The following is a 22,752-nucleotide window of genomic DNA, read 5'->3' as shown; positions in this document are numbered from 1 at the left end:
TGTTGTTAATCTCTTACTGAACCTAATTTAGAAATTAAACTATCATAGGTATGTATGTGTAGGAAAAACATAGGATATTTAGGGCCTGGTATTATCTGTGGTTTTAGGCATCCACTACTAGAGGGTCTTGGAAGCATTATCCATGGATAAGGGGGGAACTGTATAAAAATTTTGATTTGATATGTTTTTTAATTGCCAGCTTTATTTTTCTATTTATTTATTTTTTTAAATCCTCACCCAAGGATATTTTCCCATGATTTTTAGGGAGAGTGGAAGAGAGAGGAAAAGACAGAAACTTCATTGTGAGAGAAACACATTGATTGGTTGCCTATTGCATGAGCCTGACCAGGGCCTGGGCCGGGACAGAGCCAACAACCAAGTACGAGCCCTTTGGTCCATAGGCCATAGCTCTAGCCACTGAGCCAAACTGGCTAGGGCTGCCAGCTTTATTTTTACTTTATTTTTATTGTTGACACTATTATAGATGTCTCAATCTCCCCTTCTCCCCTTTCCACCCCCCCTTTTCCCCACCTGCACCCAGCCCTGCCAACCCCCTCTCCAGCCATCACTACACTATTGTGTCTATGAGTTATGCATATACACTGAGTGGCCAGAATATTATGATCTCTGAACACATACTAATCTGGCCACTCAGTGTATATCCTATATAATAAAAGGCTAATATGCAAATTGTCCCTTTGACCAGGAGTTCGATCAGCAGGTAGGCCAACCGCCCATGTCCCTTCCCCCTGGCCAGGCTGGCCGGACCCCACCCATTCACGAATTCATGCACCAGGCCTATAATATACACACATTCTCACACACACACACACACACACACACACACACACACACCCTGAGTGGCTAGATTATTATGCCTTCAGAGATCATCATAATCTGGCCACTCAGTGTATGTTCTTTGGCTAATCCCTTATCTTTCTTTCATCCACTCTCCCCTCCCCCTGATTTTATAAGTTTTTTAAGAGATAGAATAAACTTAGCAAATAATAGTTATTTTAAAAAAAATACACACTCACCAGAGAAAACCCCAAAGTAGCCTTAGGCCTGCAATACAATTCCCAAATGACTGTCGGGATAATATTTTAGTAAAATAGTAATTTTAGTTATCTTTTCAGAAGTGTTGCTTACATGGACTTTTCTCCGTTTCCAGGCTTATGATTGTTTAATATTTCCTTTAATATTTCCCCAGAGCACGTTTTCTTTTTAAAAAAAATATTTTATTGATTTTTTTACAGAGAGGAAGGAAACATTGACCAGCTGCCGGGGATGTGCCGGCAACCAAGGTACATGCCCTTGACCGGAATCAAACCTTGGACCTTTCAGTCTGCAGGCCGATGCTCCACCCACTGAGCCAAACCTGTTTCGGCTAGAACATGTTTTCTTACTTGCCCAGGGATTTCAGGCTTTTCAGATTTGTTTTATAGTTCAGTTTTTAAAGAGGTGTCTGTGATTGAGGTGAATATATAGTGAGCTGGTGCTGGGGTGTTCAGCTTCCAATATTAAACGTAAGGAACTTCTTTAAAATGGACACAAAAACTTCATAAAAGCTTTCGTGCTGACTACACTGGGCCTTTAAGGTCAAGCTCAAAGAATGAGAAAACAAAGAGTTGTTATTGTAAGTTGCTTGGTTAATCTAATTTATTCACATATTTAACCACAGTCAGCAGGTAGTTGTTTTCCTTAAAGAGGCTCACTTTCCAAAACATCATTTTCAAAATGTTTTCTTTCCCCACAAGCTTCTTAGGTTCAGTTAACCCTTTTTCTGCTAACCAGCGTCTTGCCTGTGGTTACTGGCCACCTAGCAGTACCATGGGTGTGGGTGGACTCTGTAGGCCTGTTTTGGGGGCATGCTGAGCCACCAGGAAGATCTCCGCTGGATTAATCCAATATGAGTTCACACGTGTTTATATGGCCGCCCTCTGATTTAGGAGCCATAACAAACACTGAAACAAAGGGATTCAAGCCGAAACCAGTTTTGCTCAGTGGATAGCGCGTCAGTCTGAGGACTGAAAGGTCCCAGGTTCGATTCCGGTCAAGGGCATGTACCTTGGTTGCAGGCACATCCCCAGTGTGGGGGGTGTGCAGGAGGCAGCTGGTCGATGTTTCTCTCTCATCGATGTTTCTAGCTCTTTATCCCTTTCTGTAAAAAATCAGTAAAATATATTTTAAAAAAACAAAAACAAAGGGATTCAAGGCAAAATCCCCCTTCAGAGGAGCCCAGGATTTATTCCCTAGACCAGCCGTCACCAACCTTCCAGGCCTCACAGACGGTTGGTGTCCACTGTCCTAGCCAACACAGAAAGCAGAAGCGGAGGGTGGGTTTTTCAGGGATCTGTCAACTTCTTTTGGAAAACATTCATCTTGGCAATCAGTACAATTGTTCTTATCAATTACCATTTTCCTTATTGTGGTCATTAGTGGGTGCAGGGACTTAGATCAGTGCAATGGGTAATAAAAGTAGTTCTGAAATAGTCTCTTCCTCATGCCTCTTCTGAAGTTCTTTCTTCGTCCTGGGGAATATTTTTCTAGTTTGTTTTAAGGAACTGCCCTCCCAATAGGATGCTAATTTCCCTTCTTGGCACCTGTGTCCAACTCCAGCCTATTTGCAAATGTCCTGTACAAATGTGGGCTTTTTTGTTCCTGTCCGATTAGCAAAGTGAGCCACTTTTCCTTTGAGTAGTATTTTATGTAGGATGAGACTGTTTTGGGCAAGGTGTTTTTTTCTCGTGTTTCAGAATCCCACCTCTGACTCTTGTGTAACATACAGGCTTATTTAGGGAGTTCTAAGCTCTGGAAAATTCTGCAGGTGAAATGTAGTGTCAGCAATATAAAGTTATCTTACAGGTGTCGCTACTAATAAAACCGTGGCTTTCAACTGGCTTCTTTCCAGAGTTGTTTAAACAATTACCAAGTTTTAGGTTCTGTTTCTTGGCCATTTTTATTTTACACTCAACAGGAAAACTGTCTTAAGAAATAAAGGAGTAGTAAAAAGGCGTACAACAAACAATGAAATCAAAGCGTAATTTATTAAAAAAGAATCACAACAGAAACTCTAAGTACCAGTGTGTACATTGTACACATTTAAATGACTCACAAGAATGAAGTTTTTTTTCATATACATTAAGATTACACCACCGTGTTACGTTATCAGAAGATGTTCAAGGATAAATCTGCCTCCAAACTGCATTGCCATCTTAAAGTGACCACATTTCAAACATGCAACAACGCCACTGGTAATAAAGCTTTGGAATGGGTGTTCATTGTCTTATTTCACTACAAACATGATAGAAAGAAGAGAAGTTGAGAATCTGCTCTAAAATACAAAGGGAGGTGTCGTCTCCACCAGCACGCCTCACTCCTCCGCTGCCATTTTTAGCAAGTACTCCTTGTCAATCTTGAAGAGTCTCCATCCCTCTTCGCTGGACAGGTCAGAGGCCCCTCTCTTTTTGTAGAAGTTGATAGATGGTTTATTCCATTCTGCCACCAGGAAGTGCATGCTGCTGCAGCGACATTTCATCGCAACCTGTGACCCAGGGGAGAGTACGATACAAACTCAGTGGCCTTTTACTTGCTTTCCAGGATCCACTTTTGATTCAGTGGTTAGAATAATCGAGTTAACTCATACAATTTCAGGAAGCCAAAACCAAAACATACCTGGCTTAGATTCTTCAGAATTTCTGATCCTATCCCAAAGCCTAAAAGAGAGAGAAGTACCATTGAAAAAAGTCACGTGAAGGACTTTAAGCCCTGATTCCTCTTTAGGGCCACCCTTCTGAACTTTACCATACCTCTAAAATCACTCATTACGAAGAAGTCCTCAAGATACAGGAGTTTTCCAATCCATGGGTCATAGGTAAAATAGTACATGGCAAAACCAACAATGCTGTGTCCTGTAATCAGAGTACCGTATGAGCTATGGACAAAATGGATTCATGAAAGCTGTAGTTGCAAAATCCAAAGCCTATCATAGGTTTTAAAAACATACATGCATGTATTAGCGAGAAGAATGCTTTCATTACTTGCCAGAGCAAAACCGCTCTAGTCTTCAACTAAAGTCACACATTATTCACATCCTAGTCATAGACTCGTATGGTGACTTGGGAATAAGGCTTACACGGCAGTTCAGAATAGTAAATATCTGTAGTTTAGAAACCCTGCTTCCTTAAAGTCAGGACATGAGGCCAAAAGTGCAACATTTCATTTCAGATCTTTCCTTCCATTTCAAACATTTTCAATTTGCTCTCCCCGGTTTTTAAGCCAGAAGAAGCAGAGGTATCCAGAAACAGGTATCATGTAACATCCACATATCTCTAAAAAAAAAAAATACTTCATCCCTTATGCTTTCTGCTCATTTCTTCTAGCTTGGGGAACAGACTTCCGGGGGAAAAAGAGGTAAGCACCTACTCGAACAACTTCCCCTTTTAGTTCTGGATTGCTTTTTGTTGTTGTTGTTTTTTACCAGTTAATAGGGACCAGCAAATAAATAAAATAAGACTCCCTTTTATTGAATGTCTACAATTCCAAATGGAGGCAAAGGTTTCAAATTAAACTTTCTTGCCATTTGATAGTCCTTTGTAAACAAAGGAAGCGAGAATAGAGTTTCTGATCTACCGTGTTTAATATCTACCATGTGATAGTAGGGCCTTACCTCATTTTATCATGATCATCTACTTTATTGTGTAAAGGATCTTTTAGTTACCTCCCCGCCCATCCATGTACACGGAAGGGCCATGTACATGGCGAAGCTAGAGACTGTAACCTGAAGATTGGGACAAATTAAGAAAAAAACGTGATTTAACAGAATTACAAAAAGAAGAGCTTACGATAGGGTCAAACAAGAACCACTTATGAAACTGAATTACAACACACGACATACCTAAGTCTTTGGGAGCTCCACAGCACTCTGATACTTACTCTGAAACAGCTCAAGTACTTCCGGGTCTCCACGGCACTCTGATACTTAAATAGCTCTTTTCACCCGCCCTAATAAGCATGTCACCTCTATTTTACTTCCTCAGTGGTTAGAACACTAGCTGGCTATGATCTCTGGCCACATCTCAGGCACTTAAAGCCTGTGTTGTCAGCAGTGCTACACAGCAGACTACGTTCCTATCACGCTAGGCCTCTCTGGTTTCTGGAAGGGGAGGGCGGTTTACCTTCCGGAGTGATGTGCTCCTTGGATACTTCTGCCACCAGGCAGTGGTAGAAGGGATGGTCCCCGAAGCCATCCTCCAGCAGATCTGTGGGAAAGGGCAGTGGGGTCACTCAGTGTTGGCGTCGGGGAGGGTGACAGGCACCTGCCGCGCCCCCTCCAACCCGCCACTGTTGCGTTACCTTTTTCAGTTATTATTACTTGTTCTTCCATATATTCATATTTAGCCAGTTCCTAAGGCGATGCACATAGGAGAAAGGAAAAGAGGCAGAAAAGTGAGTGAGGGCCCGGCCAGCCTAGAGGGAAGGGGGGGAGGGGGTGGCGAGGCGGGGCAGGGCAGGGCGCGGCGGGGCGGTGATTCATTGGGGAGTCCCGTCCAGAGCCGCTGCCCGGCAGGGGTGGGGGGCGGGGGGAGGCGGGGAGGCGGGTGGAAGGAGAACCGGCCTGAGTCCCAGGCTCAGCGGAGATGGCGGCCTCCGACCTCCCGCCTCGCCCCCCGCCCCCCGGGGGAAGCCGGCGCCTCCCGCTAACCTTGATCAGGCGCAGGATGTCACTGCAGTCGGCGGCGGTGGCGGGGCGGATCACGAAGTTAGCCATTTTCGTCTTTTGCTTTTCTTCCCTTTGCGGACTAAGCCTCTGTACTTGAACAACAGGAGAAGGTGGTTCTTCATTCGTTTCCCGGGAGCGGCCTCTTCTCAGTCAGGCTGGCACCATGACCCGGGAAGCCTCGGTGAGCAACTGAAAGCCGTGACCAGAGCCGCTGGAAAATGTGAGGTTGTGGCGCAGCGCTCGGGCTTTTCAGCGCGAGGAAGCCCCGCCCCCGTCGTGAGGCGATGGCTCCTCGTCCAATGAGGCTGCGAGCTCCTTCCGGGGGTGTGGCCCTCCCTTCTGGCTCCCGTGTGAACCCTCGGGGCGCGGGCGGGGCGATGACGCACGCCACCAGCTCGCCAGCGGCGCCCTCTAGCGGCGATTTGCCGAATCTCCCGGAAGCCCGACGAGGGAGCCTAGGTGTCCCGTCACCTTTGCAAGTGGAAGAGGGTGACTTAGCTGTTTCCTCCTTGAAACGTGAGAGAAGAGAACTCAGGAAACCAGGGTTTTGAGCAGCGCTTCCGAAATTGTGGCCTGGGGGAGTCTTTGGGCTCCAAGATCCTCGTAGGGAGTCGGCGTCAAAACTAGTTTCATAACAATAGTAAGACGTCATGTGTCTTTTTCAATCTCCGTAGAATTTTCCAGAGGCAATCTGATGTGTGATTAAGTCATTACTCAGATGACTAAAGGAATAGGTTCTTGTATATTCTGTGTTTTGTAGGATGTCCTAGAGGAAGCTATTTGGATTTCTCAGTAATTTTTTTTCTCCTGTACAGTACTTGTAATTTAGTTAACAAAATATTTTCTTTTTTTTATTTAAAAATTTTCATCTTCCTATGGGAACACTCCTAAATTACACTCTTCAAAATTTCCTTTAGTGAAAGTCTGCTTTTGTAAAATTTTGTTGTGCTTGTATAAATGTATTTATTTCTTATTAAAACTGTTTTCTAAAAAATATATTTTAGCCAAGACTGGTTTGGCTCAGTGGATAGAGCGTCGGCTTGAGGACTGAAAGGTCACCGGTTCGATTCCAGTCAAGGGCATGTACCTTGGTTGCGGGCACATCCCCAGTAGGGAGTGATGCAAGAGGCAGCTGATTAATGATTCTCTCTCATCGATGTTTCTCGCTATCCCTCTCCCTCTCTGTAAAAAATCAATAATATATATATATTTAAAATATATATATATTTTTAAAAAATAATAATATATATATAAAATATATATATTTTTTTAAAAAAATAATAATATATATAAAATATATATATTATTATTTTTTAAAAATATATATATCAATAAAATATATATATTATTGATTTTTTACAGAGAGGAAGGGAGAGGGATAGATTTGGAAACATCAGATGAAAAAGAAACATCAATCAGCTACCTTCTACTGGGGATGTGCCCGCAACCAAGGTACATGCCCTTGACCAAGATCGTACCTGGGACCTTTCAGTCCTCAGGCCGACACTATCCACTGAGCCAAACTGGTTAGGGATCTTCTTAAAATTCTTGAAGGATTTATTTCACTGCTTATAGAATTTGAGGTTGGAAGTTATTTTCTTTCAACATATTGATGACATCTATGTTGAGGGTTGTTGTAATCCCTACTTGCTCCATCTTCTGTGCTTCTTTTTTCCCTTTATTTTTTATTTCGAAATAATTATAAATATACAGGATGCAATGGCATATTGCTCTGGTGACTAAAGGAATGTGTGCTTGTGTATTCATGTTTTCTAAAATTTTCAAACAGCATTTTTGCATTCGATAATTTAAAAAATATATTTTATTGATTTTTTTTTTATACATAGAGGAAGGAAGGATAGTTAGAAACATCAATGAGAGAGAAACATCGATCAGCTGCCTCCTGCACACCCCCTACTGGGGATGTGCCCGCAACCAAGGTACATGCCCTTGACTGGAATCCAACCTGCGACCCCTGGGTCCGCAGACCTACGCTCTATCCACTGAGCCAAACTGGTTAGGACTCGATAATTTTTAAATGTCAAAATGTTTGAAAACAGTTAAACTAGAATATAGCTATGCCTGGAACAATTACTCAAACCTCTTGCACATAGTTTTTCTTTTACAACCCACCTTCCCAGACAGACCCTCCTGAGGATCTTGCTTGGGCTGCCGTGCCTGGGTTTCCGGATGAGTCAAAGAGAAAGAGAAAGCATAAAAGGAGCCTGCAGTGTGTTCAGTCTGTAAAATGAGAGGTTGAACTATCACCAAATGATCCCCACCCCAACCATTCAACAAGTGATTTTCTGCCTTTGCTAGGAATATCCCACATGTAGAAAAGAAAGCAAAAGTAGGTTCACAGTTTTGAGAACCTCCTGGGGATGTCATGCGCAGTGACTCACAGTAAGAGTTTACGAAATGTCTTTCTCAATGATCTTTAAAAATGCCATTAGTTCTCAGTTGCCTAAGCTACTGTAGGTGTTTTCTTTCCTGACACCATGACGCACGCATGACCATTCATAGGTTCTTCCCTCCAGTGCTTTGGTCAAACATGCAAGAGGACTTAGGAGAACTTGCAACAAATTTACTGCTAATTATAAATTAGACTTCCGTGACTAGGCTGTAATGAGAGCTGCTTAGTTGAAGCAAAATGAAACCATTTAAAAAATATGTATTTTTATTGATTTCAGAGAGGAAGAGAGAGGGAGAGAGAAAGAAACATCAATGATGAGAATCATTGACTGGCTGCCTCCTGCATGCCCCCTATTGGGGATCGAGCCCACAATCCGCGCTTGTGCCCTTGACTGGAATCGAACCTGGGACCACCTTTTAGTCCCCAGGCTGACACTCTATCCACTGGGCAAAACCAGCTAGGGAAAAAAAAAAGCCATTTTTTATTTGGTTGCTTAGTGTTTTAGAAATTAATTATTTCATTAAAATGCATTATACTATTTTTTCTTTTTTTAAATTTCTTTATTGATTATGGTATCACATAATTGTTCTCATCACCCCATTCCCATCCCAAACCCCTCCTCACGTATGCTCCCACCCCCCTGTTGTCCATGGCCACTGGCTAGGCCCATATGCATGCACATGAGTCCTTAGGTTGATCTCTCCCCCTTACCCCACCCTCCCCTACCTTCCCTCTGAGATTTGAGAGTCTGATCACTGCTTCTATCTCCGGGTCTGTTCTTGTTCATCAGTTTATGTTGTTCATTATTTCCCCTATATGAGTGAGCTCACATGATACAAGAAATACACTTATAAGAACCGAGAATGAGACCAACCATAATGGTTATGCTGAGAGGCAAATGAATCAGACTGTAGCGAGTTCCTTTCTGGGCCAACAGTTCTTTTGAGTCCCAATTTCAATGTCAAACAGTTCCTTATGTGTACATGTCAGCCATGATATTTCAGATCTGGTTTGTGGACAAATGGTGGTGATGCAGGTCCGACCCTCTCTGGTTTGGTCCTGGGCATCCTTCAGCACAGCTGCTGTCTGCTAGTATGACGAGGCGTCGTCAGCGTCCTCCATCTCTGGACTGCTTCTCTTCTGTCTTCATGGCTGGGGCATAGCAATATGAAAACAGGTTGTATAATTGTACAGAAACTTCATTTCTTTAATATGACATTTTCTCCTTTCTTTCCTTTGGATTCAAACTGGCCTCATCCAGCACCTAACTCACCTGCCTCATTCTCCCTTGCATGTCCACTCCCGTAATCAGTAAGCCCGCAGGACACTGAGGCTCTGGTCAGCATCAAGTAACCTTAGGAATAAAACCTTGGGTCTGTTGACCCCAGAGATAGTTTCGGTCAAGCTAGAGATAACATCTAGGCCTCAGTTGTGTTTCAGCTCCAGGCCCCGCAAAGTGGCAAAACCAGATGGAGCAACGCCATGGCTGATATCAGGACCAGAAGTACTGATCAACTACCTGGTACCCTAGCACTAACCAGTAGAGACCATGACCCCTAACTTCCTTAAACACCATAACTAGTGATTTTACCCCTACATAAACCATCCCCTAGACACCAACTGGGAGCTAGGCTTTAGAGCACATGTGTCAAACACAAGGCCCGCGGGCCAAATCCGTCCCGCCAGGCCTTGCAATGTGGCCCGCACTGCGCTGTCATCACTGCACTCCGCTGCGTTTCCATCACAATGACAGTTTATGACTGTTCAGTAAACCATTCGGCCCGCGATTTAGGCTGGATTTTAGATTTTGGCCCCTTCTCTGATTGAGTTCGACACCCCTACTTTAGAGCAATAGCTCACCTGTAATTCAGGTTTGGTACCATTTCCTTAACTAATACACCTTTACTTCTCAACTGCAAACTCCTGTTCGAGTTTGATGGACTCAGGGGAACAAACCTTTAATTCAGTAACAGTTATCTTATAACATCCCTTTTGTATTAATCATCTGTTGTCACATAAATTAATGCAAATCTAGTGACAACTTATACATGTTTATTATTGTGGTGTTTGTAGGTCAGGAGTTGGGCAATGGCTTAGGTGAGTCCCCTGCCCGAGGTGTCAGCCAGGCTGTGATCTTGGGATTGTGACTAAGGAAGAATCTACTTGCAAGCTCAAGTTGTGGGCTTTGGAAGAATTCATTTTCTTGATTGAGGGTCTTGGCTTCTTGCTGCCTGTTGGCTGAGGCTGTCCATTGCTTTAGAAGCTGCCTGCAGTTTCTTATCACCTTGGCTTATCCAGCATGGCCATTTATTACTTCATTTGATATTATTTGATACTTCATCAAGCCAGCCAGGAGAATCTTTAGAGTAGTCTGCTAGCAAGATACAGTCTTTTTGTGTGTGCGTGGAAAAAAAACACCCATATAACATAAAATTTACCATCTTAGCCATTTATAAGTGTACTAGAGGCCCAGTGCACAGATTCGTGCACCAGTGGGGTCCCTCTGCCTGGCCTGCAGGGGGCAGGCCAAAACCGGCTCTCCAACGTCTCCCAAGGGGTACCAGACTGTGAGAGGGCACAGACCAAGCTGAGGGACCCCATTGGTGCAAGATCCGGACTGGGGTGGGACTCGGGAAAGCTCCAGGGTATGTCAGGCCCGTCTTGCTTAGTCCTAACTGGCCGGACCCCAGTAACAAGCTAACCTACCAGTTGGAGCATCTGCCCCCTGGTGGTCAGTGCATGTCATAGCAACTGGTTGAATGGTTGGACAGTTAGAATATTAGGCTTTTATTATATAGGACTAGAGGCCCAGTGCATGAAAATTCATGCACTTAGGGGGGCTCCTCAGCCCAGCTTGTGCCCTCTCACAGTTTGTGACACCACGGGTGATGTCTGACTGACGGCTTATGCCTGCTCCCCAGGGGATCGGGCCTAAGCTGGCAGTCAGACATCCCTCTGGCAGCCTAGGAGCCCTTGGGGGATGCTGCCATGGAGGCAGGTGAGGCTCCTGCCACTGCAGCTGCACTGGTTAGCCATGAGCTGGCTTCAGGCTGAGCCGTGCTCTCCCTGTGGAAATGCATTGACCACCAGGGGGCAGCTCCTGCATTGAGTGTCTGCCCCCTGGTGGTCAGTGCACATCATAGTGACTGGTTGTTCTTGGTTGTTCCACTGTTAGGTTCAATTTGCATATTACCTTTTTATTATATAGGATAGTAGTGTTAACTAAATGCATATTATTGTGTAACAGATCTCCAGAACTTGCAAAACTGGAACTCTATATGTACATACTGAACAATTCTCCATTTCTCCCTCCCTCAGCCCCTAGTAGCCACCATTCTGTCACTAGGAGTTGGAGTATGTACTTTAGATGTTTCATATAAAAGTGGAATCATATGTAGTAGTGTCTTTCTGTGACTGGCTTATTTCACTTAGTAAAATGTCCTCAAGATTTATCCATGTTATAGCCTATGGAATAAATTTCCTTTTTCAAGGCTTAATAATATTCCAATTTATGTATATACCACATTTCTTTTTTAAAAAGATTTTTATTGATTTTAAAGAGGAAAGGAGATGGAGAGAGAGAGAAACACCAGTGATGAGAGAGAATCATTGATTGGCTGCCTCCTGCCTACTCTCTACTGGAGATTGAGCCCGCAACCCACTAAGCTGTTCTGACTTGGAATTGAACCATGACCTCCCAGTTTATGGGTCAGTCAGTGCTCAACCACTGAGCCATGATGGCCAGGCAATACCACATTTCTTTATCCGCTCACCCATCAATAGATATTTAGGTTTTCTCCACCTTTTGGTTATTATGAATAATGGTGTAGTGAATATAGAACTGCAAATATCTTTTCAAGATCCTGTTTTCAATTCTTTTGGTTATATAAGTGGGGTTGCTGTTCATGTGGGAGTTCTATTTTTAATTTTTTGAGGAGCCTCTATACCAACAGTGCACAAAGGTTCCCTTTTCTCCACATCTGCACCAGCACTTGTTATATTCTGTTTTTTTTTTTATTTTTATATTTTTGGGTAATGACCATCCCAATAGGTGTGAGGTGATATCTCATTGTGATTTTGATTTGCCTTTCTCTGATGATTAGTGATGTGGGACATCTTTTTAAAATATATATATATTTTATTGATTTTTTTACAGAGAGGGATAGAGAGTTAGAAACATCGATGAGAGAGGAACATTGATCAGCTGCCTTCTGCACACCCTCTACTGGGGATGTGTCCGCAACCAAGGTACATGCCCTTGACCAGAATCGAACCCGGGACCTTTAAGAACGCAGGCCGACGCTGTATCCATTGAGCCAAACCAGTTTCGGCCGGGACATCTCTTTTATTGAATCTATTGGCGTGGCATTGGTTAATAAGATTATATAGGTTTCAGGTACACATTTCTGTGATATATGATCTTCATATTGCATTGTGTGTCTACCACCCAAAGTCAGATCATTTTCTGTTACTATATATTTGACTCCCTTTACCCTTTATGGTCCCACTCCCCTTTGAACATCTTTTTGGCCATTTAAATGTCTTCTTCAAAGAGCCGTCTATTCAAGTCCTTTGCCCATTTTATTCAAAAAATATTTTATTGACTTCAGAGAGAAAGGGGGAGACAAAAACATCAGTGATAAGAGAGAATCATTGATCGGCTGCCTCCTGCATGCCCCCTACTGGGGATCAAGCCTACAACCTGGGCATGTGCCCTTGACCAGAATCCAACCTGGGGACTCTTCAGTCCTCACTCCAATGCTCTATCAACTGAGCCAAACCAGCTAGGGCTCAAGTCCTTTGCTCATTTTTAAATCAGGTGTTTTGTTATTGAGCTATTGTAGGTCTTTTGGTATTCTGGATATTGACTTCTTATCAGATACATGAATTGCAAATATTTTCTCCCATTCTGGATATTGACTTCTTATCAGATACATGAATTGCAAATATTTTCTCCCATTTTACTCTGTTGGTTGTTTGCTAAGATGTGTGAAAGTTTTAAAAAGTTTGATGTAGTCTCATTTGTCTATTTTTTTCCTTTTGTTGCTTGGCAAGAGAGAGCTTTCCATAATGTAACATAATCCTGGGAGTGACACGCTATCGCCTTCAGCATATTCTGCGAATTAAAGGCAAGTCACAGATCTTGCCCACACTCAAGCAGAAAGGGCAATACAGAGGTATAAACATCAGAAGACAGGATCATGGGGGTCACCTTGAAGTCTGTCTGCATTTGAAGGGCAGTAAAAGCCTGCTTCTTATTCAACAAATATTTATTAAGGTCTGTTTCCTGCCAAGCACTGAGCTCGGGGATTGCTGAAATTAAAAAGGCTTAGTCCCTGCCCTCCAGGGATTTATAATTCAACATTACAATCCCTGACAGTTCTGGTTACGGTTGGAAGGGATTCAGGCACCTGGAGAAAAAAGATAGGAACATTCAGAACTGAGGGGCAGAGACACAGTCAGTGACCCATTCAGCATGACCTGCCTTCTCCAGGCCGCCCTCCCTTTCTCTCCTTCTGAAGTCATGCCCAAAGGGAAGACTAAGCTCATGGTCCAAGACTTAACTCCTCAGAAATGTGTAGGAAATCTGCAAAGTGCAATCAGCTATCCCTAGGTCTCCTGAAATGTCACCTCTATGAATCTGAGTATGGAGGTTACTCAATGAGACCGGTTTGGCTCAGTGGTAGAGCATCGGTCTGCGGACGGAAAGGTCCCAGGTTCGATTCCAGTCAAGGGCATGTACGTTGGTTGTGGGCACATCCCCGGTAGGGGGTGTGCAAGAGGCAGCTGGTCGATGTTTCTCTCTCATCGACGTTTCTAGCTCTCTCTCTCTCTCCCTTCCTCTCTGTAAAAAAAAAATCAATAACATATATATATATAAAATAAGACCAGTCTAAATAATTGCCTGTTGGTACACAAAGTAGAAGACACCCCCTCTTTTCTCTGTGGCTCCTGGGCATACACAATAGATTTTATTTTATTTATTTTTTAATATATTTTATTGATTTTGTACAGAGAGTAAGGGAGAGAGATAGAGAGTTAGAAACATCGATGAGAGAGAGTCATCGATCAGCTGCCTCTTGCACACCCCCTACTGGGGATGTGCCCGCAACCAAGGTACATGCCCTTGATCGGAATCGAACCCGGGACCCTTCAGTCCTCAAGCCAACGCTCTATCCATTGAGCCAAACCGGTCTCGGCCATACACAATAGATTTTAAAGTTCAGAATCCAGCTTCCCATTCTTTGTACCATTCATAAACTGGCAATTACATGTTAACAGTGATTCTAGGAAAATAGAGGATACTTCAAAGAAGGAAACACAGTCAGGAGTGAACTCCAGTTGAGCAGCCTCTGTTGACCTGAGAACAAGGAAGAGACTCACGTGCTTGCCTCATGTGAGTGGAGAGTGGGTATATTCTGCTGGAGACAACAGAGGTTATTACCTGAGAACTCATGCTGGGTGATGGAGGATATGGGGTGAGTGATTCCTTATTGGGGGATAATGGAAGTGGGAGAAGGGTGCAAGATCAAAAGGGGACCCCAAACCACAGGAATGATGAGATGTAATACATTTTAAGGTCTTCTTAAGAGATAAATCATAGGAGGCGGCTACAGGAGAGGAAGAAGTGAAATAACACAACTAGCATTTCTTAGTGTCTATTATGAGTGGCATGGCATGCATTGGTTGGCAGTTTACAGATGTGATTTTATTTAGTCTTTTAAAAATTTAATTAAGGGAGAGAGACAGGAGAGAGAGAGAGAGAGAGAGAGAGAGAGAGAGAGAGAGAGAGAGAGAGAGAGAGAGAGATTTGTTGGTCCACTTATTTATGCATTCATTTATTGCTTCTTATATTGTATTAATATGTGCCCTGACCAGGGAACGAACCTGCAACCTTGGTGTATCGAGATGATGCTCCAACCAACTTAGCTACCCAGACAGGGTTCACATAGTATTAATATTACTTATTTTTTTTTACATATGTCATCTAGATTTTTTTTAATTGAAAGGATATTTGTTGGTATACTAAAAAAAAAGGGTTAACTATACAGTTCCATTCAGAGCTTCAGGGAATATAATATAATCAGTCATTCAAATACAGCTGGCCTGGATAAATATAATCTGGAAGAATAAGGATGTTTTCCTCCAAAGCTCTTTAGTCAGTGTTGTTGAGAATTTCGCCATCATAGACACATAGGATGTTAATGATTCTCTAGTCCCAAATTCCTCATCTGGGAAAACCGAAGCCCATAGGATAAAGCACGTGTCCAAGGTCACACAGCTTGAAAGTAGCAGAGTCAGAAATACAACTGAGATCTCCTGACTCTTAGGCAAGAGATCTTTGACTACACCCTGTAATTATAGCCCTCGTAGATCTTCTGGCAAACATGGAAAGTTTAAAAACAGATTTGATGAAATACCGTCCTAGGGCTGGCCCTTCTGCTAAGAACTGTAAATATTCAACACACTTGGTCCCCTTTTCACAAATCAAGTTTCTCTAGCACACACCTTGTTTCATCACAAGATTGCTTGCTCTTAACCAGTTCCAGTCTTCCTCATGTGTCCAGCTTCCCTTCTTTGCCTTGCATCTATGCCCCCCATAATCCCAAGAATGGGACTGATAAGGACTGCAGTGTGGATCGGGAGCGCCTACAGCTTGCTAAGAGATCTCTGCACCCCCAGAGGCTGCCCCCATCCAGACTCCTTCACAGAAGGAGAATTCTCGAGGCCATAGGACTTTCTGCTCTTGGAGGATTCCTCTCTGGATGCCTCGTCAGTGAATCTGGGGCATCATAATAATCATCATTCTTTCTGAGATAAGTGCTATCCTACTACTTTGAAAATGGTCCACTGTTCTTCATGTATGTTCTTCCCTCTTAGAGAGCGTACCTCACCATCAGACGGGAAGTTTGCGTTTTCTTATCCAATCAAGTGACTTAGACAATGCCAACCTTGTTGGCACGGAGCCGAAGGGTAGTTGACTCAGTAAGTACGTTTATTATTTTTTTAATTTAAATGTTTTTTATTGATTTCAGAGAGGAAGGAAGGAGAGAGAGATTGAAACATCAATGATAAAAGAGAATCACTGATCGGCTGCCTCCTGCATTCCCCCAACTGGGGACCAAGCCTGCAACCTGGGCACGCGCCCCCGGCTGGAATTGAACCCGGGACCCTTCAGTTCACAGCCTGACGTTCTATCCACTAAGCCAAACCAGCTAAGGCAACAAGTAATTTTTGATTGGTGGAATTGAGTTCACTGGTTTGGCAGGAAAAGTAGGGATTTTTGAGGTCAGGCTGACCTAGTGCAAACCCCAGCACTGCCAGTTATCAGCTGTGTGATTTGGGACAGGTTTATGAAACTCAGGATGCTTATCTGTAAAATAGAGTTAAAAGTTTCCTCCTTCTGCCGAAACTGGTTTGGCTCAATGGATAGAGCGTCAGCTTGGGGACTGAAAGGTCCCGGGTTCGATTCCAGTCAAGGGCATGTACCTTGGTTGCGGGCATATCCCCAGTAGGGGGTGTGCAAGAGGCAGCTGATCAATGACTCTCTCATCGATGTTTCTAACTCTCTAGCCCTCTCTCTTCCTCTCTGTACAAAATCAATAAAATATATTAAAAATAAAAATAAAAGTTTCCTCCTTCTAGGGTTGTGAATATTAAATGTTGTGGAAAAGTCCTTTGTAGAGTGTTTAGAATATATAATGAGTGGCCAGATTATTATGATCTCTGAACACATAATAATCTGGCCACTCAGTGTATATCCTATATAATAAAAGGCCAATATGCAAATCATCCCCTCAACCAGGAGTTCGACCAACAGGCAGGCTGGCCAACCGTCCATGTCCCCACCCCATGGCCAGACTGGCTGGACCTCACATGCACGAATTCATGCACCAGGTCTCTAATATATAATATATATATATATATACACACACACACACACACACACACACACACACACACACATATATACACTCACACACACTGAGTGGCCATATAATTATGATCTCTGAACTCATAATAATCTGGCCACTCAGTGTAGTAGGTACCCGCTAGTAATAATTCCAAAACATATGTCTACCTGGTAATATAAAAATAGCAGGAATAATTGTGAATGTTTCAATGGGGAGAGAGAATAATTTGACCCTAAATCTATTTTTATCCTGCCTCTACACAGGATCATTCTCCTATTCATTGACCCATATCACGAAACTTTGACTTTCCTCATGAATAACAAATGTGCAATGATTCCGTGAATGTTCCCAACCAAAAAGCCCTGTACCAATGGTCACAGAATGAGGAATCAACATTGCAATGACTATTGCACTCTGCCCGTAGTGTTTTGTCTGCCAGGGCATGGTCTCTACTGATTGGTTGGGTAGTTGATAAGTGCATTGGTCCTGATGTGAGCCATGAAGTTGTTCTGTCCAGTTTTGCAAGAATTTGTTCTGTGAAATTGTTCTACTTTCCTGGGTTCAGAGCTAAAACACAACTAAGAAGGGAGGGTGGGAGATCAACCAAAGGACTTACGTGCACACATATGAGCCTAACCAGTGGTCAAGGACAATAGGGGGGTGGGGGAATGAATCCGGGGTGGGGATTGGAATGGGGGGTTGAGGACAAATATGTGATCAATAAAGAAATTAATTAAAAAAATAAAACACAACTAAGGCTATGATATTATTTTTAACTCTATCTCAGTAGTCAACAGCCCCAGGACCTTGTTCCTAAGATTATTGGATGCTGACCAGAACCTCATTGTCCTGAGGGCTTAATGATTAAGCAAGGGAGAAGGGAGGTGGGTGAGTGAGGGCATTAGGTGAGAGGCCAGTTTGAGTCAAAGGAAAAAAGAAAGGCCAGATTAAAGAACATAAAGTTTCTGCGTGGTTACAATCTGGAGGGATCAATTACAGAGAAAAGGTAAATGTTTCAATATTGCTTTCAAATCAGGGGCGGGGCACTTTGTTCAGTCAAGGGCCATTTGGATATTTATGACATTATTCGAGGGCCATAAAGATTATCGACTTAAAAATCCACCTGCTGTACTTGGTCAAACATTGAATTAACTCACCCCTAATGCCTTGGCAGGGCCAGACCAAATGATTTCTCAGGTCTTCTACAGCCCTCGGGCCGACGTTCCCCACCCCTGATGTAAAGCATAAAAGTTATTTATATCTGCAAAACAAAAGATTTAAAAAATTACCAACATTTCAAATAGAGAGTCATACAATTTTAGCTCTTCTCACCAGTTCATTCAGTTGGTTTATTAATTCAACTTGCTCTGCTGGAATCCAGTTTCCCCTTTAGTTCTCTTGGCCTTGACTGACAACTGAGGGTGATAGGGCTGGTGATGGGGTCAGTGATAATTCCAAGAAGTTTGCAGGGCCCTAACTGGTGTGGCTCAGTGGATAGAGCGTCAGCCTGCGGACTGAAGGGTCCCAGGTTCGATTCTGGTCAAGGGCACGTACCTGGGTTGCAGGCACATCCCCAGTGGGGGGTGTGCAGGAGGCAGCTGATCCATGTTTCTTTCTCATCGATGTTTCTAACTGTCTATCCCTCTCTGTAAAAAATCAATAAAGCATATATTTTAAAAAAAGAAGTTTGCAGGACCGTCCATCACGTCTTTTTTTTTTAATATATATTTTATTGATTTTTTTACAGAGAGGAAAGGAGAGAGAGAGCTAGAAACGTCGATGAGAGAGAAACATCTACCAGCTGCATCTTGCACACCCCCTACTGGGGATGTGCCCGCAACCAATGTACATGCTCTTGACCGGAATCGAACCTGGGACCTTTCAGTCCACAGACCGATGCTCTACCACTGAGCCAAACCGGCTTCGGCTCCATCACGTCTTGTATGACTTGCTTGGGTGCCTCGATCACTAGAGATTTTGGAAGATGTACCCCAAGTGGGAAACATTTTCTAACAGTTTCTTTGCCATTGTGAGGGCGTCATCCTTGTGGCAGGGGAAAGCTTTAACTCGTGCAGAAAACACATACCCAACAAGAAGAACATATCGATAACAGACTAAGTGGCAAGTGAATGAAGTTAAGCCCAAATGGTCTACGGAAGATGAAGGAATGAAAAAGAAGAAGAAGAAAAAAAAAGAATGCTAGGAACTGGGAAGAACCAAGCAGTCATTTGGGGTTTCCCATAGCCCTAACTATAGGTTTCTAGATTATTTTTTGTTTTCCAGTTTGGTCCCTCTGAGTCTGCAGAATCCCATGATTCAAACAGTGATTGCTGTTACACATGTCTGGAATCAGGAGCCTAATTCTCCAGATCTACTCCCATTAGCAGTTTTTCAGGGCAAGCCTGGGGTACAAGACTCTGCCCTCTGGTGGAGGACACCACTCACTCCACATCTGTAATAGCTCTTTAGACAATGCTTGCCAGCCATCACAATTTTTTTGAAAAGTTATTTAATGTCTCTATAACCCAATCTCCTTATCTATAAAATGGAAATGATGGGATTATCCCTCTCCTAGACTTTGTGAGGATTAAATAAGATAATAGAGCAATAAGTGCTCAATAAATAATGATTCTAATTTCTCATTAAAAAGAATATTTTTTATTGATTTTAGAGAGAAAGGGAGAGGAAGAGAGAAAAACATCAATGATGAGAGAGAATCATTGATCAGCTGCCTCCTGCACATCCCCTACTGGGGATTGAGCCCACAACCTGGGAATGTTCCCTTGACCGTATTCGAACCTGGGACCCTTCAGTCCATAGGCTGATGCTCTATCCACTGAACAAAACTGGCCAGGACATTTCCTCATTTGTTTAATAAATACTTATTTATGTCTGTTTCAACATGTTAGGCACTGAGATAAATACTTGATACATGGTAGCTATCATACTACTATTTAGTTACTTGGTCAATCCATATTATTTTATAATTACAGTGTATCAGGCACTATGCCTAGTATAAGATCCACAGTAGTAGACTCTGCATTAGCTTTTCTGGTTCTCCCTTATGAATTCTTTGGACTTATTTGATGATACCTTCTGTTAAGTGAATGAGATCACTGTTAGATGTCTTCCTATAACATGCCATGTTCTGGCTGACTACAGGTTGGAATGGGATATAAAAATGGGAAAAGCCTTTGGCTCATAGAGGCAGATGGGAGATAAGCTGCTCACGATGAGGGCTTTTTCCTTCCTTTCGCTCCCCTCTTCTCCCCTTTTCAATAAAATACATATTTTATTGATTTCAGAGAGGGTGGGAGAGGGGGAGAGAGAAACATCACTGATGAGAGAACCATTGATCTGCTGCCTCCTGCATGCCCCACACTGAGGATCAAGCCCACAACCCGGGCATATGCCCTGACCAGGAATCGAACTGCGACCTCCTGATTCATAGGTCAATGCTCAGCCACTGAGCCACGCCACAGAGGGTACTTCTGGAAATAGCCATGTTAGTAGATTCTGACCTGGCAATGGGTCTGGGCTGAGGGGGTTTCTGAGAAGTCAAATGGACCAATCATAAGACCTTTCCCTGCTGCCACAGGCAACCATGTTGCAATGCTGGGGCTGCAACAACATTGATTTTAAAAAAAATCCCTGCCTTCTGGGGACTTCCCTGGCAGGAAAGGAAAACAAATCAGCAAGCAAGTTAGCAAATAACATTTCAAGCATAGACCTTTTGTGCCAATGAATCTCTTCTCAGGACTTTTCGTACTTAGGATGCAGATTTTGGGGTCAGTATCTGTGCACATGATTGTGGTTGTAAGACGGAGCTTCTTTTTTTTAAATATATATTTTAATGATTTTTTAAAGAGAGGAAGGGAGGATAGAGAGCTAGAAACATCCATGAGAGAGAAACATCGACCAGCTGCCTCCTGCACACCCCCTACTGGGGATGTGCCCGCAACCAACGTATATGCCCCTGACCGGAATCGAACCTGGGACCTTTCAGTCTGCAGGCTGATGTTCTCTCTATTCTCTGAGCCAAACCAGTTTCGACTGGAGCTGCTTTTATCACACGGAGAAAGCCATTATACAGAAGAAAAGAGAATGAAGTCAATGCACAAAGGAGTGCCTGCTTCCAGCTATTCCAGTCCAAATTGATACTGTTGACACACCAGTGAGAACACATCTGGCTGGAAGGTGACTTGATTGCACACAAACTATAAGCTTTCCGTACCCATTGTTATACCATCTATGTATAACAATGGAAAATTCTCTTGAACTTAATTTTTCTCCCTGAACTTTCCATCACCTCACCCTAAAAGTTCAAATAAAAACAAAAAACCCAAACAGTATAATTCAATAAAATATTTATTGCACCGTTAGGTGTGGCAGAGTATAAAGAAGTATCGCTGACACAAAGCAAAACTAAACCATCACTGAACAGGTGCAGACAATGTGAACCAAAATAAAGGAGAGTCTTCTGGATGCCAGGCTGATCAAAGGGAAAAATGGGTGAAGACAAAAAGAGAAAGCCAAAGACCATGTCCTATTTGTAATTATAAAATTATTTTTATGTTAATCCACACCCGAGGATATCTTTTTCTATTGGTTTTTAGCAACCAAGGTACGTGTACTTGACCAGAATTGAACCCGCAACCATTCAGTCCACAGGCCTACACTAACCACTGAGCAACATGGCTAAGGCTAAAATGATTTTTTTTATTTTATAAAAAAGCCTGCTTACTCAGGCTGGTGTGGCTCAGTTGGTTGTGTCATCCCATGCAGCAGGAGATCCCCAGTTCAATCCCAAATCAGGGCAGTTGATTGATGTTTCTAAGTCTCCCTTCCCCTCTCTGAAATCAATAAAGACATAGTAGGAGAATAAAAAGCCAGTTTAATTAAAATCGGCACATTTTTGGTAAGCACGGGGTATCAGAAGAAACACACAACATGGACCCTGCCTTCTAAGAAATTACCATCTTCTCGAAAGACACTCCCTCATTACCTTATTTTATTTCCTCTTTAGACAGCTGTCCTACGTTTGAAATGTTATTTGTTAACTTGCTTGCTGACTTGTTTTCCTTTTCTGCCAGAGAAGTCCCCAAAAGGCAGGATTTTTTAAAAAAATCAGTTTTGTTGCACCCCCAGCATCTGCAACGACGCTCTGGCGCATTGCAAACAGCCCAGTAAGAATTCGTTGAATGAAATGCAGAATAAGGTCCTAGGGTAAAATCATAAGGGCGTGACCTTGAATTTTTCTGGCTCGACCCTAGGTTTCCAACTTGTCAACACTAGGGGGCAGGCGGAGACTAGAAGAGGGACGGATTTTTTCCCCATTCAGGGCAGTGGTTCTCAATCTTTGCTTACTTTAGCATCACCTGGGGCTCCTTAGACTCATCCTTAAGACTAAGGCCACACCCCTGACATAACTATAATAAATCAAGTCTCCAGAGGGTGGGGCCAGGCAGCAGCAGTTTGGAAAAATGCCTGGAAGATGACAACCTACAGCCCAGAACAGGATGGATGGGGAGCCGAGGCGTGGCCGTCAAAGGGATAATGGGGACACGCTCTCAGGACCTGGCAGCACTTGGCCCCCACCTCGCACCCCGGCCACGCTCCGCGGTGCCTTTAATCCACAATGGCGGGGTGCAGCCGGCCCGAGACTGAGTGGCAAGCTCCGCGGAGAGACGGACGCCAGTTTC

General features: G+C 43.2%; 1 protein-coding gene across 2 annotated transcripts; it reads right to left on the bottom strand.

The window, feature by feature from the left end:
- Positions 1–3,028: 3,028 nt before the first annotated feature.
- Positions 3,029–5,844, bottom strand: SAT1 (spermidine/spermine N1-acetyltransferase 1). Of its 2 annotated transcripts, XM_036439632.2 has the most exons (6): positions 5,705–5,844; positions 5,356–5,407; positions 5,178–5,261; positions 3,810–3,911; positions 3,676–3,716; positions 3,029–3,544 (listed from the first exon to the last, which is right to left on the bottom strand). In XM_036439632.2, the coding sequence occupies exons 1-6, from the start codon at positions 5,768–5,770 to the stop codon at positions 3,374–3,376; spliced, it is 516 nt and encodes a 171-aa protein (XP_036295525.1). In that variant the 5' UTR covers positions 5,771–5,844; the 3' UTR covers positions 3,029–3,373. The 2 variants fall into 2 exon arrangements, with proteins under 2 accessions (XP_036295525.1, XP_036295526.1); XM_036439633.2 differs by lacking the exon at positions 3,810–3,911.
- Between the last annotated feature and the right edge of the window lie 16,908 nt (positions 5,845–22,752).

This window comes from Pipistrellus kuhlii, unplaced genomic scaffold, assembly GCF_014108245.1.
Source record: "Pipistrellus kuhlii isolate mPipKuh1 unplaced genomic scaffold, mPipKuh1.p scaffold_m20_p_16, whole genome shotgun sequence".
Taxonomy (NCBI): domain Eukaryota; kingdom Metazoa; phylum Chordata; class Mammalia; order Chiroptera; family Vespertilionidae; genus Pipistrellus; species Pipistrellus kuhlii.
Note: the sequence above shows the minus strand (reverse complement) of the source record. Positions and strands in the feature narration are given on the sequence as shown.

Excerpts from the sequence above, each read along its gene's own strand:
- SAT1 (XM_036439632.2), bottom strand. The coding sequence starts at position 5,770 with ATGGCTAACTTCGTGATCCGCCCCGCCACCGCCGCCGACTGCAGTGAC. Across the intron at positions 3,912-5,177 it reads GGAGCACATCACTCCGGAAG|GACACAGCATTGTTGGTTTT; the intron begins GTAAACCGCCCT and ends CTCTGATTACAG. Across the intron at positions 3,545-3,675 it reads TTCTGAAGAATCTAAGCCAG|GTTGCGATGAAATGTCGCTG; the intron begins GTATGTTTTGGT and ends CCTGGGTCACAG.